The following is a 14,630-nucleotide window of genomic DNA, read 5'->3' on the forward strand; positions in this document are numbered from 1 at the left end:
GAAAGGGCAAGCGGGCAAGCAAGTAAAAGTAAACAGGGAAAGGGAGGGTAGTCAAGAACAAAAAAAAATGCTTCCTTACTTGAAAGGAAGACTCATTCCGTGAGCATAATCCATTTGCCAGAACCGCGCGAGAGCGGGCGAAATGATAATGGGTTCGGAAGGAAAAGCGAATGCGCCACCAAGTCTGGCAGGAACTAATGGAGCTGGAAGTGAAGGGCTCAGTATGTGGGCTTTTTCCTCTCTCTCTCTCTGCTCTTCAGGCTTTGCCCTTGTCTGTGGTGTTTTGTGACCGACCTGGTGGTCCGATGGTGGTCTGCGGTGGCATGCTGAAGGTCATCCTTGTGATAATCAAACCGAAACCTTGGCGGTCGGCACTTGGAAGTGTAAAGCGGAAGTTGGGCATGTGGTTTGTATCAGCTGGAGAAAAATTGGAAGAAGGATAAGCAAGCTCCTGCTCCGACATAAACTTGATCAAAGAACATATTTTATCCTTATCGGCGTCTCTTCTTGCGCTCGGCGATGCCTTGGTGGCCTAATGTTCAATCGAACGATTGCATAACTTTGCTGATAGGGAGAATTTCGATGCCGATAGAAAGGGGGCCCAAGAATGCCTGTCCGTCAGCAGAAAGAACACCGGCAAATCTGAGCTGAGATTGTAGGCCAAGCCTCAACCAAGAGAAAACATTCTGATGGAATAGCAATGTCTGGGTGGTACGCAAGAAGCATTATTGATCGTCGTATTGGCATAATACGAACGCAGCAAAAGCAAAAGCAGCAAAATTCGCCAAACAAGAGGACATTCAACAAAAACCCATCTTCCGAAACTTACCCACTTACCGCCCGTTCACGTCCGCGCGGTAAAAACGAAAACAAAAAGCGCCTCTTGTTATAGGTGCCAAAAGCGCTTTGGCAACGAAGCACGTGACGAGCGGCCGGCTGTTTATGCAAAATGTATGTCCCAAATTTGTTTACGCTTGATTTCGGTTGTCGAAAACATTCGCACAGGGGCGCGAGCTTCTACCGCCAACGTTCAGGCTCTTCAATAGGTTTTATTAGCTCCATCTATCCTGCTTTGCTTTGTTGTGGACGAACAATACTCAGAACCGGAGAATGTTCCGAGGACGACGACTGTGCAGCGCAAAATTCCCTCTAGGAGTACCTAGCACTGATTGGGAATGATTTATGATGCGAACTGTTTGAGACAGTGGAATCTCTCTCTCTCTCTCTCTCTCTCTCTCTCTCTCTCGCTCTCTCCAGGTGGACAGATTTTGCGTGATTGCTTGCACGTCCGTTGGCAGTTGGTAGTCTTTCGTTCGTTTTGGGAAGCGTTTCCCAATTTTGACATGAGCATTGCCTGCTCAATAAGTCCGGTGACATAGTGTTGGCACGATAAATATTGCGGAAAATACAGCACACGTAGTGGCCATTTGTTTCGATCCAGAGGACACGTTGGCGGTGTGACTGTGTACCGTCTGGGGAAAAGAACAGCGCGATATGTTTGTTTTTTGAGTGAGAAGCACTCTCTCAGACTAAGTGCAGGTTGTTAAGACTGTCTAAAGGGATTTTAATGCGTAATAAGATAAAATTGATGTGCACATTGCCTACATTTGGGCGATGTGGGCTTGATTTCGCCCAAAAGTATGCAAAGCTCCATTCATTATTGATTAAGAGAAGGCTTTTCTTAACTTTTTAATGAAGTTCCCTCATCCGAGCTTGATGCACACGAAACGAATAAGCGGGCGAGAGCCTCCCAAATAATCGTTTGTATAACACTTGATAACGAATAACGCGCTTGGTCATGTCCTATATAACCACGTCACAATAAATTACTCGCACGAAGAATAAAAAAAAAACCTGTCTAACACCTTTATAGTACCACTTTAGATGTCTGGAGTTATAATTTTGGTGGCCTAGAAAAACCAGAAATATCTCAGATTTAGCAAAATTAGCATCCAGCAATAAGACCTGCAGGTTGGCGTGTGTGTGCAATTTCAGCCGACCGGCACAATTTATTGCACAAAAGTGAGTGGGTAAAATTTCGGCACAGATAGCCAGACGTCGGCAAACATTCGTTTGAATTGCCCGCTTATCAAACCGTTTGCATCATCATATGGCGCAATGACATGTGCACTTTTTGCTACCCAGATAGAGCAAAAAAAAAGCTCGCCAGTCCCATGATAAAATAGCTCAACATTCAGTAATAGGAAGCCACTGTGCTTATGCAAAAATGGGGAAGCACTCGTACTCAGAACAGACACAAACTGGAGGACCACGGGGGCTTATAGGAACGTGTAACAATGCAGAATGGTGGTACTGCAGCGTTTTCATATGCCAAACAAAGTGCAATTAAACATGAATAGGAAGGAAAGGCTAACTAACTCGCTGGTAAGCTATCGGACCTGTGTCCGGACGCTTGTGGATGATGCTACCTCCTGTCGTGGCAATTTTCCTTCCTTCCCAGTGCACGGTGTCCGGTGTGCGGTTTAAACCATTTCCCTTGCACTGTAGTACCTGTGTGTGTGTGCTTTTTCCAATTATCCCTAACATGTCGAGTGTCCGGGAGCTGCCTAATAGTGTAACTCCACTACGCCAGCACTCGTTTGCATCGTGCAGCGAACAAGCGCACAAGGGGCGAGAACAAAAAGAGCAGCAATCCACTCCACACTCCCGTACACAAAAGGACACTCTATTAGGCTGGGTGAAAAGCGCTACCCTATCGTAGCGATAGCAAAAAAAGGTGTATAAGCCTACAACGATTCCAGTGAATGTTTGCAATCGAAAGGAGTGCCGTGCTTGTCCTGTTTCCTCCTCGTGGGCTTTGGATGGAGGAGGAAGATGAGGGAAATATGTAAAACAGGACGACAATGGTCTCCGTTGGTGGCCACCGTCGTTCTCGGCAAACACACATATACATACTCACACACACGAGGCTGACGGATTACCTGTTCCGCCCGGGAGCTTGAACGATGGTCCAATTCCAACAGCGAGTGGATAAAAGATTATCGCAATTTGTTTGGTAGCATCCTCGTTTACTGACAAAAAATACGCCCCAAGTATAAGTAAGGTGTTCCCGTGGAGTGAACTGAGATAGCAGAGGGTTGTAGCAGGTGCTATCAACGTGTTACCATTTTTCAATTAAACCAAACCACTTTCAACCCGGGATGGTGCTGGTAATAAATCAAAAGAAGGCAAGCAGAGAGTTTTGTTAATGCGCCCGCGGTACGGATGGCGAAGTTTTTGCGCTGCTTTGCCGCAGGTACCGCGCGACTCATGTCGCACCGGACATGGAGCAGGATAAGAAAAACAAGAACAAAAACAAACCGCCCCCGCCAAGTGAAAGTGAAAACAAATCACACAACAGCAAGGTACAAATCAGTAAATAAATAGCGATAAATTTCGCTTCCTTTTAGTAAATAAACAATCGCCTTTCCTTGCTGTGCGGGCGGTCGGGGCCACATCGTTTCATAACGCATCGTTACGCCCCGGGAATGTTTACATTGGGGCGAGTTTGTTACCTCCGGTCGCAGTATACGACCCGGTGGAAAGATTCAGCTGCAAATGACTCATGACCTGGACCCACAAAAAGGTTCTTTACTTTGTCTGCATCTGCACTATTAAAGAGTAATTTTCAGCTCGGTTTTTACACTGGAATGTGTTTGATCGTTGCTGGATCGGTTACCCATGTGTGGCTGGGCATTGGCACTGGGGTCATGCTTTACTTGCAGAGACCGAACCTATGTTTGTGTTTGTGTTTGGTTGTGGGGATTTGTCTATTATTTATTGCCTTGGCTGCTCGATCACGTAGAGAAGTATATTAATTGCTGTTCTGGTTAAGAATTAATTGCTGCAAAGGTCGTGAAGAATGGTTTGCACTGCACAGAGCACAGGGAAATATACCTACCAGACGAAGCTGACACCGAATGGCGGATGTTGGTAAAGGCAATCGAGTTGATTTCCGACTCCGGGGCCCACATGTTGAACATTCGGGGTGTTTTGCGCTTTGTGCGTGTCACGCGTACACGCTCCGCACTTGTTTTTTCCTTTTATCACACGCGAATGAAAACGCGCTTTGTTTTGTGTGTGTGGGTTTTTGATTCACTTCTTTAAAAACTGCACAACAAGTAGTGCCCAGTAGTGTGTAAAACGTGGACCTATTCCCGGCTTACGCTAGCGCATAACAAACTCGGTGCGCAAATGGTTTAACTCTCTCCACGTCGCTCTCCTATTGCTGCTCCTTCTGCTGCGGCAATGCACTGTTTATTAAAGCTTTCGATTGTGGCACGACGCCCGACCGGGGGCGGCCGGCAGATGGTCTGACGGTGATGGCGCTGCTGACGCTGTACGCCGCTAGGCACCTTGACATTGTCCAACGTCTGCTTCCGCGCGACGTGGGTGAACTTCTGTGGTGGCGGCGGCGGCGGCTCGGCAACAGCGACGCTTCCACCCAACCGACCACAAGGCCAATGTTTGATCACTCTTATCACACTGTGAAATGTGGGGGAAGGGGGAATTGTGTTGGCGTTTCGCCTCTCACTGTGGTGGTCTCACTGATAGTTCAATTCCAAAGCGTTACTTTGTGGCCCAGTTAAGGGAGTGTTTTTGGTTGTTGTTTTGTGCAGGTTCTTCCGGAAGCTGCTGTCACTTTGAACACTCTTGTTTTCCGCCGACGCGGCCGCCGTGGTCACGTGCTAGTTGGCGTGTGTTTGGTGTTTGGCTTAGAATTGACGGGTCTTGCCGCGGGTCTGGTTTGTTTTGCGGGTTGTGTTGGTCTACGTGCTAGAATAATTAGATCGGGGATTTAGGGGCATCGTTTTCAGAGCGGGTCAAACGAGCACAGGTTTGCGTAGAGTCAGGGAAGGTTAACTGATTTGTTTTACAGTGAACCCTTTCTTATTTGAAAAACCTCTCTTATTTGAACATTTTGCTCAGTCCCTTGATTTCCAGTACATTTTTGTTCCTCTAATTTGGAAAGCCTCTGAAATCTGTATCCCTCTTATTTGTGTATGGTGTTGGCATGGTTATTGAATGATGTTTGCTCAAATTGGCAATCGTGTGCTCAGTTTTCTATAGCAACAGTTAAGGCTGCATACTAAATGTTCTGTATCTTTCTTGTTTGTATGGACCTTTCATGCACTTTCAACCTCTGTAATTTGAAAACCCCTCTTATTCGACAGTCCCATGGCCTCTCAAATAAAAGAGAGTTGACTGTATTTAGTATTAAGTATTGAAATACTGAGCAATACGTCCAAAAATCGAAACCCTCATGATGGTCACAATAGTTATACGTCTTTCAAGAGCATTAATCTCGCAAATATACTCTGATTCTTGCTGTTAAGGTGTTAACGAAACATTCGAAAGAATTTTGTTTGATTTTGATTTACTCAAAAATGTTTCATTTCAGGTTGCAACATCAATCAACATTTTTGGACCAGTTTTTGGAGCTCAGATGGCTCAGAGCTCAGAGCTCAAAGATGAAAGATTGAAAGAAATTGATAAACAGTCAACTCTCTCTTATTTGAGAGGCGATGGGACTGTCGAATTGGAGAGGTGTCAAATAAGAGAGGGTTCACTGTAACAAGATGTAGCCCTTCATTAGATTCTTCGGGTGCTCAGCTATGGTTTTAGGTTACATCTGATGAACTGCTACTACTGTAAGAGTATTCTGCAACGGTTGAAACTTCATGTCCAGTAGAACCAGTTCCTGATATACTATATCAATAGCTGTCATACATTTTTGACAGTTTTCTGTTGAAAAACATCTCTGGTGAATAATGTTAATGCGCATTGGAAGTTCTCATGGAAAACAGTATTCATTCGTGTAAATTGCCAAAAAAATGAAATTGGATTGAAAATTAAGAATTAAAGGAATGACATTGCCCTGGTGAGTTCCAATAAAAAACTTATTTACAAAAATTATGATCATAACTTCTTGGAAAAATGTGTTGAAATTATAATAATTCATTAAAAAGAAGCAGAAAGTTCTAAGAACAACATAAAAGCTTTCCGAAATTCATGAAATATCTATGAAAAAAATCTTCTTGTTTTTGCATTGCTCATCCCTGAATTTCAAGCTAAATGTACCGTGCATAACGGTCGTAATATCTAATATCTTTGCGCAACGTAATAACCTCATTCGCTTATCTTTTGCAGCTGACAGAAAGTGCATCCTGCCGTTCTAATAGCTAGTTCAGCTAATACTTTCACAGCTGATTCAATTCAGCGGCTTCCGGTATTTGCTGTTTCCCTTTGCAAAGGTATGATTCCCTGCAAAGATACTTTAAAAGTAACATTAACCAAACATAGCGTGTACAACAACACAACACATGCCAATGGAAAACCGAAGGTTAACTGTCTGCCACATAATCTTTCGTCCGGTGTGGATTTGATAGCGTTTTGCCATTGTGCAGCACAGGGTTGAGACACAGCAGTGGCCAGTTTTCCACTGGCGTTGGCAGTGGTTCAATTTCCGTGCACCAGGCATGAAATGGAAAACACGTGTTGAAGTAACAGCACCGAAACCATACTTCGGGACCATAGTGGTGATTTACGACCAAACTTAAAATGCTTTCAAGAGAAAAAAGTTGTCTACGTAGCAAATTATAGCTAAATTTTGCTTGACCATTTTGTTTGTATGTGTGTGGGTTTGTTTGTGCCGATAAGATTTCCAACCGAATGATTCCATTTGAATATTGGAGCGGATAAATTGATTGAATTTAATAAAGGAGAAAGAAGGAACGTTTATCCTTGCGATAAGTCCGTGTAAAAGCGTTTTGTGCCATTTTTTTTGCGAGCACGATTATCAGCATCAGCAGCACCACCGAGGTACTGATTTGTCTCTGTCAAATGAGATGGAAATGCCAGCGCCATCATCAGCGACGCAACGCGAGGTGGTAATGAGATGGAAAGCGAACTGTGTGCTGTCATTAGCGCACGAGCGCAGAGCCGCTGACGAAGACATTTGGGGAAGGAAAGCTGCGATAAAAGTGCTGCAGAACGCTCAAGGTCATGGGCGTTACATTATCAGTCATCTGGAAGGCAAATAAGATGGGCGAAATGGGAAGCGCTTCGTTCGAGCAACATCCATTTGCACCATGAAACGCTGATGATGTAATTGTGAAATGGAATTAAATTCAATTTTGTGTAAAAAAAGTTGTAAAATAAATATTTTGAAGGCCCTAAACTGTCCTGTTCGTGCGAATCTCCTAATACCTGAAGTCAATCAGCGCTAATGAACCGTTCACCGGTCTAGCGCTGACGAAGGTCTAGGCAAGCGTGACAATCTTTTGTGATGGTTTTGTTTATTTCGTTACTTCCCAAATGAAAATAACATCGCGCAAGAATGGCACCACTGTCGGGTCGGTTTTCGTCAGCCTCCGGATAATGTCACGGCTAGTTGGCGAAGAGTTTGACGAAACTGACGAAAGGACAAACAAAACGGCCCGGTTGATTGACAGCTACGAGTGGCCAACGAAAAAAAAGTACTCTCCCAGAAAAATGTCAGCCAGAAAAGCGAAAGGATAAAAGGCAGCGTTATCGGTGTTTTTTCTGATATTTTTTGGCAATCCACGCGCACTTTCCGCGATGTGGTATACGTGGTGGTGATGTATATGTGTGTGTTTGAGGCAAACCTCTAAAAAAAAGAAAAAAAAACACACACACACAAATAATCATTCAACAAACGCGTGACTGGTGGACGCTCGCGTGGATGTGATTTTTCCGCCACCGCTCCGCATCGGAAAAGATCATCAATCGCGGGGACACGGGCGCGAATTGGCCTCTAACGATCAATCAACGTCCGTCATGGGTGGGGGAAAATGGGTGCGAACAGAAGGACGCAAGTGCAAAGAAGCGATAAGGTTACGCTGCGTGGTGACACGCATTGTACGCGCGGAAACAAAACAAACAAAACTAAACACTCAAGGCGTCAAGTTACGGTTCTTCTTCTCTTTTTCGATGTTCGGAGGAAAAGCGAGGTATGGTAACGGTTTTCCAAAAGCGTTACAGCATCACACATAGAGGGGGGTTCTCAAGAATTTCCCAACGCACGCACAGCTTCATCGTCGCGTCTCGTTCACGCGGTGGGTTTGGAAAGGAAAATTCGCTCCACAGGAATGGTTTGTGAAGGAAAAAAATGAATCTCAGTAGCCGCAGCATCACGCAACAGACTGGACTAGCGGTCGAAGACGCAACCGTTACAAACACACATACCCACACACACACAAACAATGCGTTCCGTCACCGAGTGTTTCGGTTTTGTTCTCGCCCCGGGGGGGTTTTCACCCGCTCACTCATTCTCTCTCTCTCTATACATCTCTGGGGGTGTCGTGAAAAGTCGGCAGTGGTTCGGTTACTGCAGCGAGCGTGCGTGCATGTGTGTGCGTTTGAATGAAATTTTGCTCCCCAAAAACACAATCGAGTTTTTCCGCTGGCTTTTCATTTCATCATCACACAAAGGCGGGCGCCGATGCGAGTGTGCATCAACGGTTTGCGTGTCTTTTGTGTGTTTGTATGGTGGATGGGAAGAAGGTGGTTGCTGTGTAGGGTAAAGACACACACACACACAAACGCACGCACCCACACGAGCAGATCGGCGTGTGGCGAGATTGGAAAGAAAAGATGGGAAAACTGTGACGACGAGTAACATTGTGCTGTGTGCTTGTTTGATGTGTTTTGGGGTCGTTTGTATCGCGAACGGTTGTAGTGATAATTTTTAGTTTGTCATCTATTGTGACAACGCGTAGCTGTGAGATGTGTTCGCCTATTATTATCTTCGTGCAGAGCAGGGTGGTTTTATAACGTTTACATTTGCAAAAGAATGTTCTTATTATTTCTTTTAAGTATTTTTCTGTATTTAAATTCAGTTGAAAGTCTTTGAAGTCTTCAATCACAAAAAACGACCATTAAGAATATCAATTGAAGGGTTGCATCCCTCCAAAAGAACACTGAGTTATTACACCCATGTAATTCACTTTTGATCACTTAAATGACACCTCCAACCACTTCAATTCCGCTTTTCCGAGACACACGCTTTGTTTTGTTGTTTCCGGTTCATTCACTTCATATCACTCTCTCGCTCTTACCCTCTCACTGGCTCACGCTTTCTCCGACGAACCGTGGGAACTATCGGGACTAAGGACTTGCACTGGCAGCATCCGAACCACCCTCCACGCCCCGCTAAAGGCACAAAAGACACACTGTGAGACGGCAGCTCCGGGATGGGATTAGAACGGCACGGTAGCAGGCTGCGGCGGCGCCGTGGTTGCCACGGGAGCAGGACGAACGACGGAGGAAGCAGCGAGTCCTGTCATCCTTTTGATCTTGACACTTTTGAACCGTACACACTGTTTTGCAGCCACACACACAATAACCAACAAAACAAGAGAGGGAGAGCGTGTGTGTGCGGTAGTACCTCTGCAGTCACCGTACACACACGCACGCACGCACGCGTTTGATACAGGGCGTTTTGTTTGCCGTTTTTTAAAACACTTTTTGTATGTCGTGTGGTGTTGTTGTGGTGTGACAAAGGGAATGGGAAAATTGTGGACGAAACACTGTGTGTGCACTTTCTGCCGCAGTGGCGGCCCAAAGGATCTAATTTCACCACACCGGGATAAGGGATGCTCTACTGCACACAAACAAAGCTGCAGGGGAGGAGGCTGCTTAAGGGTTTGGGACGGGGTTACAATGGGATTTAACAAACCGCAAAAAAAGAACGTTTCTATTTATGAGGGAGAGGGCGGGAGAGGGCGGGAGGAACAAAAAAAAGGTTGGACCGGAATGGACACACTCTGTACTGGAGTGGACTGTGTGTGTGTGTGTTGTATCTGTGTGTATGCTGCGCGATGCTGCTTCCGGGATAGGTAGTGGGTTCGCCCGTATCGCACGAACGACTGACACCGAATGAATGGACAAGCGCCCGCGAGAGCGTGTGGCAGCTTCTGTACTCTGGCCCGAGGATAGGACCCGCAATGGCAACAAAACAACGAGAGCACATACACACGCACGCATGCATACACATGGTTAGGGCCAGCCCGGTCGTCGCCGCCAGTTCTATCGCGGCTGTATCTCGCGGCATGCAGCGAGATATCTCGTCGTTCGCGTTGCGTTTTCGGGTTGGAGCGCAGAGGGATGAGAGTGAGAAAGAGCGAGAGCGAGCAAAAGAGAGAGAGAGAGAGAGGTCAAGGTATGGAGCAAGGTGACAGAGCGAGAAAGGAACCAGCAGGAGAGACACATGCGCGTGGCAACGGAATGCGGTGAGAAACATGTGAGAGCTCGGCGTACAATCACATGACGGGGTAGGTTGAAAAGTTTGTGGCGCACTTTTTGCGGACCAATATTTGGGGATTTGGGAAATTTGACCAGCTCGTAAATGGTTGATTTGTACGAAAACAAGTTAAGAAAGTAGAGAGAACGAAGTATTCAGAGGGGAAATATATCAGTAACACGTTGAGGATGATCTTGAAGCAATATTCGTTCTGGGTTGAGCGATATCATACTTATGACGTTACCATGACACTTTAGCAATGTTCAATTTGAGGTAAAAATTTGATTACGGCGGTTTGGTCCCGTGGTATAGTTGTCAACTCACACGACTTAACAATATGCCCGCCATGGATTCAAGCCTCATATGAATACGTCCCCTTGTAGCAAGGACTGACTATTCGGCTGCGAGGTACTGAATAAGTCTGGAAAGTCTAGCCGGCTTGTCAGCGTAGGATATTACGCAAAGAAGAAGAAGAAGAAAAAGAAGACAAAGAAGAAGAAAAGAAGAAGAAGAAGAAGAAGAAGAAGAAGAAAAAGAAAACGAAAACGAAAAAGAAAAGAAGAAGAAGAAGAAGAAGAAGAAGAAGAATAAAAAGAAGAAGAAGAAGAATAAGAAGAAGCCTATTTATTCGATGCGAAAAGCAAAGCAGTAGATATTCTGTTATGATGTCTTATACGGACGTCACACGAAGCGTAAACTTTGGCGTAAACTAAATTTCAGCCATACAACCCTATAATCTTTTGACAGGAAGTTTACGCTCTCCCATACAAATCAAGCGTAAACTTTTTGAGTTTACGCCTCGTGTGACGTCCGTATTAGACTTCGACCTTCAGCAAAATTGTTAATGTATGTATATTTATTTGGGAAGATGCTCATAAAACTAATATACACAACAGAACATACCCAACTATTAACCATGTTCGTCATTTTTTAAGCGCGTAGAGGTATGCAATGTGTGAATTTCAAGTAGGATTATGTTGTTACTTAGCTAATTTTATCCCAAAAAAGGATTAAAATATATCGTTGTTCCAATGTGCATGTACGATCAAGCCTGAAATTCGATGTATGTATATGACGCACACAGACATTAATTGGACATTACCTACTCGTTTAGTAAATTAGGTAACATGTTGAATATCAGTCATCGTTTGTAGACAACAAAGTTTCAGTTCAGAGGAGATTTTAAAGGTTCTATAAATGAAAAATTAACTCTCAGAAGTTTATTTTGAATATTGAAGGTTCACTAGCCATTACTGGCTATCAATAAGAGAACAAGGTGTTTAAGCTTAAGGTGTACAAGCTTTTCTGCTTCAAATTAATCATAAATTTTCATTACAATGTTATCAATCATTAAGTTAAGGCAGAAAGAAGAGCAGTTACTATACGACCCAAAACATGTCCCCAAATAGAATTTCCATCGTGTCCATGTTTGCATGCCCAAAGCCACCCTTTATCCACCGGCCATCGTTATCATCCTGCCAGTCATGTTCATCAACTCCATTTGTTGGGACAGTAGCACCACAGTTTTATTTATGTTCTTTACCGCCGTTCCTACAAGATAAGCACCAGCACCCGGTGACCCGTTTCCGCACCAGCACCAGCATGTTGTTGCTGTAGTGGGACGTGTTGAGCGGGACAGAACGCGAACACGTCCGATAACGCGTTTGCCGGTGTCCAGAATTGCAGGTCATGGAAGTGGAGCATCAGCTACCAACCCGGGAAGTTGTCACACGTTGTCGTACAACGTTTTGATTTACCGCAATCGACCTAGATAGGTCATAACTCAGGGCGGGTGAGCCATGTTTAGATTGCCAAACCGATAGCCAAACAGGCCACCACCGGGGGCAACGGTGCGATCAGAGTTTTGAGGGGAGAAATTTTGTAAACAAATCAGTGTCAACGCGCCTTGCTCGATCGTGGCATGCGCATTGGTACACTGTCGAAACGACACAGGTCGCTTATGGCAACCTGGCTACCAAATTGCAAACCAACAGGTAAAAGGTTCTGCGAAATCGAACGTGAAATAGGACTGCTCCGGGCAGGATGAAACGGAGGCCAAGAGTTGCCACTTGGCAGGGCGGTGAACGTTTTAACCTAATTGAATTATCCACACGAAGTGGTGCCTCCACGGGGGTCGCTGTTTTTGGAAGCATTTGGTTATCTCTTTTCTAATAACGCGACACACCAAAATGGAAATAAAACAGAAAATGGATCCAACGCACGAAAACTCACCTCGGTCACGGAAGAGTTGTTTGTATTTTCCCAGCTGATTGTGATCGAGCCACTCGTCCACGATGGTTGGGGTGTGCCGGCTGGCGCCACCGTACGGGGGCGACTTGCCGGACGATGGGCTCGGGCCGTGCCGTCCCGCCGCGCCCGGATAGGACGCGAAGATTTCGTAATCCGCGGCATCCGCATTGAACCAGCCGTTCCACACGCACAGCACCAGCTTCGACAGCGAGATGGTAAACGTCAAACTAAGCAGAACCGCTACGAGTATTTTGATGCACCGCACCAGCATACTTTGATGACGCGCGCGAGAGGACCGAAAACACCACACGCCCGCGGCACGATTACCGCATCAAAAAAGGTGCTTGTCGTGATTGCAAAACACCGAAACAGGTCCACCGGAGGTTCTTTTTCACACTCTGCAACGTCTTCACACTCCACCGTCATCCACCCACATTACATCTTGCTAGTGTTGTTGTTGCTGTTGTCACCGTTGTGTTGTGTTGCCAGCTAAACAATCCACTGTCACAATCGGATCGAATCAGTGCCACCGTGCTTGGACTGTCGCGTAGAACAATTTCGCCATTTTCACCTGTCAACGTTTCCCCTTTTCCTGTGGGTGTTTTTCTTTCTTTTCCCCGGTTCCAGGGCACTGGGCCGTTTTTTGTTGTTGTTGCTGTTGCTCCCTTCACTGACACGTCGCAAACAGGCAGGTCGCCCTTTTGCTTGGCAGGCAGGATGTGGTGTTAGGCAACCGCGTCCGACTCCCGAGCAAAGCAGGCCGTATGTGGGAGAGCAATCAACATCGTGCTCGCGGGAGTTGCGAAAGTGTTTGTGTGTGTGAGAGTGAGTTTTCCGCCGCGAGTACACGGGGGGAGTTTGCGTTTGCAAACAAACAGCACGTGGTGGAAATGTGGGAAACCAAAACGAAGGATTCTCTCCGTTCTGGGAAGAGAATGTTTTCGCTCGCAGTCTCCTTCTATCGGTTGGATGTATGCTCTCTCTCTCTCTCTCTCTCTCTCTCTCTCTCTTTATTGGCATTTGAAAACTGGCTACATCTGGTTTGGAAAAGGGCACAAACATGGACATTGTGGGATGACATTTAGAGAAGTAATTTTGGCTGCTTAAAGCCAAATTGAGGTGATTTTCGTAATTTGTTCGGATCGGATGAAAGTTTTTATTGTTTTATTATTAGTTATCGGACCTGGGAGAGCATAACTCAACAAAACAATAAATCATTCGATATTTAAATATTATTCTTTCTTATTACACCAAACATTCATAAATATAATTGAACTGTTGCCAAAGATTAATGTTCTTTATAACAAAAGTGTTCGAAGGCCAGTTGAAGAAATGGAAAAGAAAGCTTTGAAAATGAAAAGCTCTCCCATAAAGAAGATGAAAGATTTCAATGAGAAATATTTCAGGACAGGAAAGAAAATCTAATTTTCCGCTGAAAATGTTTCAAACTCATCACGAATTTCTTTCAAATTTCTCCAAAAACATCACATCAACGGTTTGAGTCTTAGGGAGAGATATCCGGTTTATTCCAGTTTGTATGAAATTTCGAGTGTCAATCGGAATCGCGTTAGATCAATCCATTTGGGTCCAAATCGTATCCAGTGTCCATTGTCGAGTGAGGCCAGTCCACTTACAGATAGGCAAGCGGAGCAGCGTACGCCGAGTAGGCGGCCGGAGCATAGGCAGAGTACGCGGCCGGTACGTAGCCCGAGCTGTAGACGGTGGCAGCGGCCGGAGCAGCGGCGTACGTGTTGTACGCGGTGTAAGCCGGCTGCGAGTACAGGAACTGCGGCTTGGGGGCAGCGAAGACGGCGGCAATGAGGGCCAGAACGACGATCACCTGCGAAGGAGCGTGGTTAGATCGGTGGATTAGTTTCGATGCCCGCTTTGGCACCATCTTCTGCTCCGGGGTGTGGGGTATTTACGTATTTGAACATGTTGAGAGGTTGGTTTTGGGTGGTTTGTTTAGGAGCGTAAAGCTGCGATGCGATTGGTTGCTTGTCTTGCGTTTGACTGATGCTTTCGGAAGGATTTCGTCTCCTTTTTATACCTTGTCGATCGCTCGCGCAAATGCATGGATCGGAACCGTGCGCAGCACAAAAGGTATCCTTTTGGG

General features: G+C 45.6%; 1 protein-coding gene across 5 annotated transcripts in view; it reads right to left on the bottom strand.

Annotated features, from left to right (window-relative positions):
- LOC1271393 (apoptosis-resistant E3 ubiquitin protein ligase 1) overlaps positions 1-13,341 on the bottom strand; it is a 31,512-nt gene extending 18,171 nt beyond the window's left edge. For 2 of the 5 annotated variants that reach the window (XM_061656005.1, XM_061656003.1), the window contains exons 1-2: positions 9,081-9,910; positions 3,902-4,776 (exon numbers count right to left, since the gene is read on the bottom strand). In XM_061656005.1, the coding sequence (XP_061511989.1) occupies positions 3,902-3,983 (82 nt within the window). In that variant the 5' untranslated portion in view covers positions 3,984-4,776; positions 9,081-9,910. Of the gene's footprint in view, positions 1-3,901; positions 4,777-9,080; positions 9,911-12,496 lie in introns of those variants that run through there. The other 3 variants (XM_310176.5, XM_061656002.1, XM_061656004.1) reach the window with 2 other exon arrangements.
- Between the last annotated feature and the right edge of the window lie 1,289 nt (positions 13,342-14,630).

This window comes from Anopheles gambiae, chromosome 3 (assembly GCF_943734735.2).
Source record: "Anopheles gambiae chromosome 3, idAnoGambNW_F1_1, whole genome shotgun sequence".
In the NCBI taxonomy this organism is placed as follows: Eukaryota; Metazoa; Arthropoda; class Insecta; order Diptera; family Culicidae; genus Anopheles; species Anopheles gambiae.